At 47.9% G+C, this 10,093-nt stretch overlaps 2 protein-coding genes and 1 long non-coding RNA gene across 4 annotated transcripts in view; 1 reads left to right on the top strand and 2 right to left on the bottom strand.

Annotated features, from left to right (window-relative positions):
• Clcn7 (chloride voltage-gated channel 7) overlaps positions 1–2,499 on the bottom strand; it is a 31,014-nt gene extending 28,515 nt beyond the window's left edge. For both annotated transcript variants that reach the window (XM_010620515.1, XM_010620516.1), the window contains exon 1: positions 2,272–2,499. In XM_010620515.1, coding sequence (XP_010618817.1) covers positions 2,272–2,409 — 138 coding nt within the window. In that variant the 5' untranslated portion in view covers positions 2,410–2,499. The remainder of the gene's footprint in view (positions 1–2,271) is intronic.
• Positions 2,500–2,578: 79 nt separating this feature from the next.
• Positions 2,579–6,948, top strand: LOC104859751. Its single transcript, XR_004515245.1, has 3 exons — positions 2,579–2,953; positions 6,012–6,141; positions 6,884–6,948. It is a non-coding gene; the product is annotated as an uncharacterized LOC104859751 (long non-coding RNA).
• Positions 6,949–7,986: 1,038 nt separating this feature from the next.
• The window catches only part of Ptx4 (pentraxin 4), a 4,486-nt gene continuing 2,379 nt past the window's right edge, over positions 7,987–10,093 (bottom strand). Inside the window, exon 3 of the mRNA XM_010620513.2 lies at positions 7,987–8,949. Coding sequence (XP_010618815.1) covers positions 8,309–8,949 — 641 coding nt within the window. The 3' untranslated portion in view covers positions 7,987–8,308. The remainder of the gene's footprint in view (positions 8,950–10,093) is intronic.

Here is a 10,093-nt window from a genome sequence, read left to right as displayed (position 1 = left end):
TTTTTTTTTTTTTTTTTTTTTTTTTTTTAAACCAGGGATGGAACTTGGGACCTTGTGCTTGCAAGGCAGGTGGAGGCACCACTAAACTAAATCCTCCACCCTCAGCTTTCTTTTAAAACAGGAAACAGCTTGTAATCCCAGCACTCGGGAGGCTGAAGCAGGAGGATCGCTGAGTTCGAGACCAGCCTGGGCTACATAGTGAGTTCCAGGGCAGTCTCAACTACATAGTGAGAACCTGTCTCAAAAGAAAAAAAAAAAAACCAAAAATAAATAAATAAATAAATTAATTAATTAAAAAAATAGAAAACAAAAACAAAAACAGGACCATTCCAAGAAAAAAGATCTAACCACACACAGCCCCACCACTCTAAATTTCCCACTTCAGATCACTTTGGTAGATCATGAGATGCAAGCAGATGTCATTTCAAAGGGAGCTGAGCTGCTTCCTACCAGCAAAGAGCAGACATTCTCAAATGAATCTTTAAGAGAATGGAAAAATCTTAAATTATAAAAAAAAAAAATCTTAAGGTTCTACAGACATAGTCTGATGGAGGCAGGTACTGGGGATAGAACCGGCGGCCTTTGCATTGGACAACATCCCAACTCCTTTTTAAATTCTGAGACAAGGATTTATTGCTAACCTGCCCAGGTTGGGTGGGAACTTTCTATCCTCCTGCTTCAGCCTCCCAGAGTATTGGGATTACAGGCATGCACCACCCCTGCCCCCAGCTAGAAAACAGCCTCATTTCTATGTCCTTCCTAACCTTTAAATACTGTAGGGCTTAATATACACATCAAAAACAAAAAGAAAACTTAAAGTATAGGGCCGGGGATTTAGCTCAGCGGTTTGGTGGCCTGCCTTGCAAGCGCAAGGACCCTAGTTTAATCCCCGATACAAAAAAAAAACAAAAAACAAAAAAAAGTATAGTTACAAGGTAAATCAACACCTATCAACCTGAATAACTCACTGATTCAAAATTAAGAGCATTGGGCTGGAGATTTAGCTCAGTGGTGCCGCTGTCTGCCTCCCAAGCGCAAGGTCCAGAATTCAATCCCTGGTACCAAAAATAAAAGTAATGACAATAATAATAATAATTTAAGAATATGGCTGGGTGTGGTGGCACACTCCCGTAATCTCAGCACTTGGAAAACTGAGGCAGGCGAATTGACATGAGTTCACAGCCAGTCTGGGCTCCATAACGACAGCCTGGATTGCTTAGCAAGACCCTGTCTCAAAAAAAAAAAAAAAAAAAAAAAATTAAAAGTATGCACACAGGTAGCCAGACCTAGGGGGAAAGAAATCAAACTAATTTCTTCTCTGAATCTTACGCATTTAAAGATCCAAACTGCATATTGTCAGCTGAGCACATTCCAACCTATCTTTTCTTTTCTTCTTTTTTTTTTTTTTTTCAGTACTGGATATAGAACTGAGGACCTTGTACTTGACAAACAGGCGCAAAGAATGTTCCAACCTACCTGGTTTGTTGCTTATAGCGTTGGCTGCACATTTCAAATTCAACTATGTACAGCCGGGCGTGGTGGCACACACCTATAATCCCAGCATCCGGGAGGCTGAGGCAGGAGGATCATTGTGAGTTTGAGACCAGCCTGGGATACATAGTGAGTTCCAGGTCAGTCTCAACTACATAGTGAGACCCTGTCTCAAAAAAAACCAATACCAAAACCAAACAAATTCAATTTTGTGCTAAAAGAAAAGGAATACCGACACTTGTCAGTGCTACCATGGCTCTCAGTGGCAAACTGATCCCCAGAGAGGAAGGTGGTGCACGGACATCCTCAGTGACCTCACTGAAAGAGCAGCCGAAAGAGTAACTCTGCCAACAACTTTAAGACATTCCGGGGGCTGTAGCTCGGGGGTTCCGCCGCCTGCCTTGGAAGCGCAAGGTCCTGAGTTCGACCCCCAATACCAAAAATAAATCAATTAAGTAAATAAAACATTCCCGGATTCAAAACACAAAAACAGTTGCTGTTGTTGCTGGTGCGTTTATTACAATTTAAAAAGAACTTCAGAAGAACATCGGCCTCCACTTTGAAGTCATTCTTGAGAAAACCGCAAGGGAATAACTGGGGTCACGGCTTTCCAAGACAGGGCTCGGCTCACGCTCTCCTCAGGCTCCGAGGGCCTCCGAGCCGCAGCGGCCTAGCAGACTGCCTCCCAGAAGCCCGGGTTCTCAGCTTCTGTCTGGACGGCCCCGCGCCGGTGTTAGTGCTCGTGCCCGTGCCCGTGCCCGTGCCCCTCGGGAACCTCACCTGTCGCGCGGCGGGCCCTGCCCCGTTCAGCAGCGGCGTCCCGTCGCCCGGCCGCACTGTCCTCTGTAGCAGTGGCGTCGCCTCCTCGTCGTCGAGGTCACGGCCGGACCATGACACTTTCTTGGAAACGTTGGCCATAACCCGCAGCGGTCGGACTCCGCGGAAACCGACCACCGCCCCCGAAGGCGTTCCCGTGACCCGCGCTCGTGATCACATGATGCCGCACCAATGGACACATGACTTGAGCCGGCGCGCACGTGACCGGCGACGGTAGCCGCCGAGCGCCATGCGCGTGGGGCCTCCTGGGAGCTGTGGTTCGGGCTCCACAGTCCGGGCAAATGGGACAGACGCGGCCGAGGATCTGGTTCTCACTCGATTGCGGAGTCTGCCTCGGGCTCTGGATCGCCTAAGGACAAGCAAAGGCTAACCTGACAGGGATGGTTGACAGGGCTGCATGTACCCCAACCCCTGAAGAGAATATACCCTGATGAAGGAAAAGGAAACTTGTGAGAAACCTGGTGGACTCCACCTGAACCACAGGACAAGCTGGCATCATGTCCCTCCTGGTGCACAGGCTAAGAAGGACGCAACATCACTCTGCCATCACAAAATATACTTAGCTGAGTCCTACCCTAAGGGTAAAGTCAGATAAGTGCAAATCCAAGTGGTCCTCTTTCCTAAGGTCAGTGTCCTCAAGGACAAAGAAAGGCTCAACTAAAGGAGAAAGACAGCTAGCCTATAAACCAGACACTTAGGAAGGTTGAAGTAAGGGGATTGCAAGTTCAACCTCAGCCTAGGCCATTTAGTGAGACCCTGTCTCAAAATGGATTTTATTTTGAGGGCCAGGGATTTAGCTCAGTGGTTCCACCACCTGCCTTGAAATCACAAGGTTCTAAGGGCTGGGGATTTAGTTCAGCGGTTCGGTGGCCTGCCTTGCAAGCACAAGGACCCGAGTTCAATCCTCGGTACAAAAAAAAAAAAAAAAAAAAAAAAAAAAAAAAGAATCCCAGCACTGGGGAAGCCAGGAGGATTGCCTTGAGTTTGAGGACATCTTGAGGCTAGTGAGTTCAAGGCAAACCTGAACTACAGTAAGACCCAGACTGAAAAAACTGGGGAGTGGGCAGGGTATTTAGCTCGGTGCCACTGCCTGCCTTGCAAGCGCAAGTCCTGAGTTTGACACTTGGTACCCCCCCCAAAAAAAAAGTGGGGTTATAATACAGTGCAAAGGTCCTGGCCTCAATCTTTGGAACCTTGAGACTGATAGATATAGATTTAACATCTGATGCCTGTAGGATACATGTACATACATATATATATCTCCTACAAACACACACTATATCCAACTTTTTGTTTTGTTTTTTGTTTTTTTGAGACAGGGTCTCACTATGTAGTTGAGACTAAACTGGAACTCACTATGTAGCCCAGGCAATCCTCCTGCCTCAGCCTCCCGAGTGCTGGGATTACAGGCTTGTGCCACACATCCGGCTATGTCCAACTATTTGTCCAATTTACTTGTCTTGCAATCTTTTTAGGTTTGAAACTTTTCTAAATCAAAAGGTTTTAGAAGTTCTGAGTGCCTAAGGCTGAGACAGGTCTTGCTGGATGAACAGGGTTGGGGAGAGGTTGCTTGACGGGCAGAAGAGCTAAGTAGTATAGGTGGCGTGGGACATAGCAGAGCGTGTGTGAAGGAACATGAAAAGAGTCCTTGCGGGGAAGTGGTGTGCTTGGGTCCATGGATGATCTCTGTGGCCAAGCAGGGGTAGAAACATTTTCAAAGGCGGTCCCTGACACAATAAGGGATTCAACTAACTTGTCCTCCTTTTTGTGTGCAGTGCTGGGGATGGATCTGAGGACCTCACACGTGCTAGCCAAGTGCCACTGAGCTACCTCTCTAATCATATATGTATTTTTAAATTTTGAGACAGGGACCCACTAAGTTGCTAAAGTTGCCCAAGCTGGGCTCAAACTTGCAGTTTTCCTGCCTCAACCTCTGAGTGCCAAGGAGTATAGGCATGTGCCACTTGTCCTCTTAAGGGTCAGTATCTGTGTCTAAAGATGAGTGGCCCAGGGTGGATGTGTACAGAAAGAGAAACCAGCCTATGGCTCCTCGCCGTGACTCTTTCCCTCGAGGGCCACTCAGAGTCGTGTTTTTCTTAACCAGCGAACATAGCGGACTTGAGTTAAAGGAAGAGTTTGGTGGCATTAGAGGGGGATATGGTTCATGCTTCAAAATGGACATGTGACTTTGTTGCTGACTGCAATGGGAATGGTGATTCATGTCTGATACATGTTCAGACTGGCTGTCTCCAAAACTAGACAAGCGTCCCATGCCTGCCTGTCCCAAATCCCTACTGCTCCCTGGGCTTCTCTCATGCCATCTGGGCACTGCCCCCTGACCCTGCTTATTTACAACTCTAAACCCTTGCTCTAGTGTCTGCCTATGTGGAGTCCCTCCCTTCAATCCATGAAACTGCCTGAATGCAGCGGCCCACAGTAATGCCTGCCTCTGCCAAGCCTCCTAAAGCTTTTAAGTATGGGGACACTAAGCCAAACACTGGTATAACCACCGTGACATCACGGCCTCAGGGTATTATACACACCTGAAAGATGGGAGAGGTGGAAACAACTCCCTGTGGTCTTTTCTCAGCCATATGGAAAGTGAAAGGGCTCTACTGTTAGCTCTATCTCAGAGTTGAATCTGAAAGCAAGAATTTTGAAATCAAACTGTCAGATGTTCATCTCCTGCCTGCTCAAGACTGTGCTGGGGGCCTAGCTGTCCCTCCAGGAGTACTCACTAATCAGATCTGTCTTTACTAATCGGACTATCAGTCTTTCCAAAAGAAAGATGCCAGATGGACCCTTCCTCAAATGCAAAATGAGGCTGGGCATGGTGGCACACGCCTGTAATTCCAGCATTCTGGAGGCTGAGGAGGCTGAGGCAAGAGGAGCAACAAAAGTTTGAGGCCAGCCTGAGCTACATAGTGAGTTCAAGGCCAGTTTGAACTACACAGTGAGACAGTGTCTCAAAAAAAAAATAATGAAATGGAGCAAGAGAGTTTTAGGAAACATCAGAGGAGGTGAGGAAGGTTCTCAGCCAGATGCAATAAGACAGATAGTGATCTGAACTACTTAGGAGGCTGAGGCAGGAGGGTCACTTAGGAGTTTCAGTACAGCCTCAGCCAGAGGGCAAGGAGCCATCTCAAAAAAAACAAAACAAAAAAAGCTGGATGTGGGATGTACACCTGTAATCTCAGCACTTTGAAATACTGAGGTGGGAGGGCAGCAAGTTTGAATTCCACCTGGGCAACCCAGTGAGACCTTGTCTCAAAAAATAAAAAAGGGCTGGGGATGTAGCTCTGTGTAAAGGCACAAGGTTCAGTACACAGTGCCTTGGAAAAAAACAGTGGAAGAGAGCCCTCTAACAAGTTAGATGGTCCTGGGGAAGCAGAAGCCAGTGATTCAAGCATGTGTCATGGTGCTCACAGAGGTTTCCAGTTCTAAAATTCATCCCCAACCTTGACTCATGAACAGGTGGTATGGGGGAGGCACCTTGTACCTTTGCACTGACCTACATACCCAGCCCCTTTTTATTTTTTATTTTGAGACAAGATCTCACTGGGTTGCCCAGGTTGGAGTCAAACTTTCTGCCCTCTTGCCCCATTCTCCCAGGGTGCTGAGACAATAGGGGTGCATATCACACCCAGATTTTTGATTTATTTGTTTACTTTATTTATTTTTAGATGGCTCCTTGCTGTCTGGATGAGGCTGCCCTGGAAATCCTGGACTCTAGTGACCCTCCTGACATGATCTGAAGGCCCAGAGCACTAGTCCTCCAAGATCCTGCTAAGAGACTCAAGAGACTAATATAAGGTACCGGAGCAGCTGGGCAGTTCTGCACTCCTGGATGGCTGCCTACTTGTGGCTGGTGCTCAGGCCTCCTTAGAGTTGAAAATGTCCTTGCCTGGGGACAGAGTAGCGGGGGACAGAAGGTTTGGGACCCTCATAGTTAGCCTTGGGCTTTCTCTAGTCTACTTTCTGATGTTTTGTTTTGTTTTGTTTTGAGATAGGGTCTCACTACATAGTCTAGGCTGGCCTGGAACTTGTAATCCTCCTGCCTCAGCCTCTGCGATTATAGGTGTGTGCTATCACACCCAGTTTACTTTCTATTTTTTTAAAATGGGTGGCTAGGGCTGGGGGTTTAGCTCAGTGGTTCCACCGCCTGCCTTGCAAGCCCAAGGACCTGAGTCTGATGCCTGGTACATAAAATAAAATAAAATGGGTAGCTGGAGGACACTGGGAGGTACATTCCTGCAACCCTAGCACTCTGGGAAGCTGAGGTAGGGGTATCACGCGTTTGAGCCCCGCCTGGGCAACAGCAACTTAGTGAGACTCTGTCTCAAAATAAGAAATAGGACTGAGGACGTAGCTCAGTGTGAAAACCCTGGCTCGATACCAGCACTACAAAGAAATCAATCAATAAATGAAATGAAATAGTGGGATGTGGAGTAGGTGTTGCCTAGTTTTGCAGGGCCCAGTTCCCCATGCCTCCCTCAACACCACCCTATTCTCCTGTCTGTACCAGTTGATTCTAATTTTTTGATCTTGCTTTTAGGTCTTCACTGGGGAATCTCTACCACTGTAAGTGTCAATTTATATCACACCCAAACTTATAGTGAAAATACCTGTAGTCAAGGTTAAGGTACATTTCATTTTTTACCTGCCTCGATTTTGAATTCTACAGAAGAAGGGGGAGGGTCACCAAAAAACACAAAACCAAGTGTTGGTAAGGAGGCTGGAAAATGGAGTCCTGCATATATTTCTGGTGGAAATGTAAAATGATACAGCAACATTGGAAACGCAATTTAACAGTTTCTGTGAAAGCCTAGACATGAATTTATCATGTGACCTATCCACTCTTGGGCATCAGCCCCAAGATAAATAGACTATGTCCACTCGAAAAGTTGTATGAGAATACTCAGCAGCTTTATTTGCAATAACCAAAAACTGAAAACAACCTAAATGTCCATATGGATAAACAAAATATAGTCCACTCACTCATGCAATGGAATATTACTCACTCACAGAAAAGAGTGAGGTACTGTACTGACACCAGCTACAACATGGATGAACCTGGAAAATATGATGCTGAAAGACAGAAGCGGGCCACAGAGGCCACAGGCTGTTAATTTCATCTGTTTGAAATACCTAGAGCAGGCCAGTCCATAGGGAGAGAGCAGATGGGGTTGCCAGGGTTTGGAGGCAAGAGTGATGATTAACAGGCAGTGTTTCAAGGGCAACTGAAATACTCAAAAACTAGATTATGGTGATGGTTGCACAACTCACTACGTTTACTATGAATCTTTGGTACACTTAAAAGGGATAGTTTGTAATATGAAAATTATACTTTATGAGTTGGTTTAAAGGCATCACTAGTCTGTGTTCATGGTGGCTCTGGCAGCCTTACTAGCTATGCCAGGACAACAGAAAAGAACTGACCAATCATCCTGGAGAGAACCCCCAGGACTCTCAGTGAAGGAAGCTGTAGTCTTAAGGGCCAGGAAACGCACCCTTTACCCAAGAGATGCTGGTACAGCCACCACCCAGAGGAAAGCCTACCTAAGTCTCCTTGAGAGAAGGCCATGGTGTTACAAAGAGCCACCTCTGCAGTTGGAAGGGGTGAGGGCATCCCCCTGGGAAGGCCTTGATCAGCTGGCCCTTTATCACGGAAAGGGCAGACTGGGAGGAGAGGCCTGCTGGGATCCAGCAAAACTGCTGGGCTGGCGCAAGCCAGGGTGAATGACGTCATGCTGCGAAGAACGAGGTGACGGGAGACTTCGAAGGTACAGCATGTACGAACAAGAGTGTTGCAGAGATGGGAAGATGCAGCCTGTGGACCCCGAACTTCCCCTCTCTCGTTGCAGATGTTTCTTTGACCACTTCCAAGCTCTATGTTAGAGCCCAGGTGTGCATGCAGAGCTGCGGACAAGGAGGGTGGGGTGGGGTCTCTTCGCACTGGCCTGCAGAGTGGACAGTGCACTCATGGACAGTCCTCCAGGCAGGGGCAATTGGTTCTCTGCACAAATCCACCTACCAGTGTGGCATTGGCTAGAGTCAGGATGGCACCTGCAGGGAGCTTTTTCTCACTGAAAAGGTTTGCAACGTCTCCAGGCATCAGTGCCCGGTCCCAGATGGCCAAGCCAGACATGCTTCCCACAAAAGCTTCAGCACTATCAAAACCGCCCCCGACAATGTCTTGCTCCTGCCCTAGCACGAGGGATCCCCCAGGAGGGATCTCGTAATTCTCCCTGAAGTGGGAGCCAGAGGCCACCAGCTTGCGGTCCACATAGAGCCAGTACCTGCCTTGGATGGATGTCCAGCCGACACAGAGGTGGTGCCACCGGCTGTCCAGCAGCGGCTGCAGGCGCAGCTCCCTGAAGGCTGGGTCTCCAATAACAAAGTGCATGGAGCCAGGGACCAGAGAATCTCGGCCGTGCAGCACCAGCTTGTTGTCATTCTCTTCAGTGGCATAGGAGAGGAGGGTTCCTAGGTGACTGGAGGCCACACGGACCCAGCTGCAGAAGGACAGGGCTCGTAGGGCCTTGAGGAAGCCAGGGCTGAGAAAGACCACGTTTTCAGTGGAGGCATTCGGGAAAACGAACACAGGGCCTGTGTTGCAAACTACAAACAGAGGGAAGGAGAGTGAGCCCCTGCACTATGAGGCAATCCAAAAGCATCCAGGAGCATCAGTGCTGCGGGCAAGGCCCCGGCTCTAGTGGGGGACGGCCTAAAGCTTCCAGCCACCAGGCTTCTGGGAGCTCTAGCTCCGTGCTGGCACTCCTAAGGGCATGCCTGGCAGCATCTCATTTACCCTCCCAATATGACCGCATTCCACGGAGCATGAAGGGAGTCCTAAGGGAATCGGTGAACCCCAGGTGAGCCTAAGCTGTCTGCCCGTGTTCTTCGCTGCGGAAACCTCTGTCTGCATTTCCTGTGGCTATTGTAACAGGTTGCCATAAGTGTATTTACTTATGCATTTATTTGTGGTACTGGAGATGGAACACGGGGCCTTTGCCTTGGGCTACGTCACCAGGCCTTTTTGTTTTTTATTTGGAGAGGGGGCCTTGCCAAGTTGTTTAGGTTGGGCTAAAACTTGCAGTCCTACAGGGGAGGGGGGAGGGCGTGAAGGGAGGGCAGGAGTATGGGGGAAAAATGAGAACCAAGATCTGTCAGGTAAAGGTACAAGATCCCAATGATGAAAGTAGCTGTACTGTATACTTTAAAAGTACCAATAAACTAAAACAAACAACAAAAAACACTTGCAGTCCTCCTGCCTCAGCCTCCCAGAGTCCTGGGATTACAGGTGTGTGTCTCCATGGCTAGCTGCAATGGATTTAATAATTTAAAACACTCCTGAAAAAAATTATTCCTGGTGCTGGGCATGGTGGTAACCACCCCTGTCTCAAAATAAAAAGCTCTGGGGATTTAGTTCTATAGTAGATCACACCCGGGATGAATCCCTAGTAATGCAAAAACAAAAAACAAGTAAAGAAAAGCCATGAGCCTAACTTTACTTCCTGTTTGTGGAGGTCAGAATATTTTATAGGTACAGATCAAGGTGTGGACAGGGCTAGTTTCTTCTGGAGGCTCCAGAGGACAAGCTGCTCCATTCAGCCTTTCCCATCTTCCAGAGCTGTGCACAGACCTTGGCTGGTGTTCAGAAAGCATTCCTCGGCCTGTGCTTTTGTCCCCACATCTCCTTGGGCTCTGAACCTTCTTCCCTCTCTGAGCCCCATGACTACCTTTTTTTTTTTTTTTTTTTTTT

Source organism: Fukomys damarensis, unplaced genomic scaffold (genome assembly GCF_012274545.1).
Source record: "Fukomys damarensis isolate Sample0158 unplaced genomic scaffold, DMR_v1.0_HiC HiC_scaffold_34, whole genome shotgun sequence".
In the NCBI taxonomy this organism is placed as follows: Eukaryota; Metazoa; Chordata; class Mammalia; order Rodentia; family Bathyergidae; genus Fukomys; species Fukomys damarensis.
Note: the sequence above shows the minus strand (reverse complement) of the source record. Positions and strands in the feature narration are given on the sequence as shown.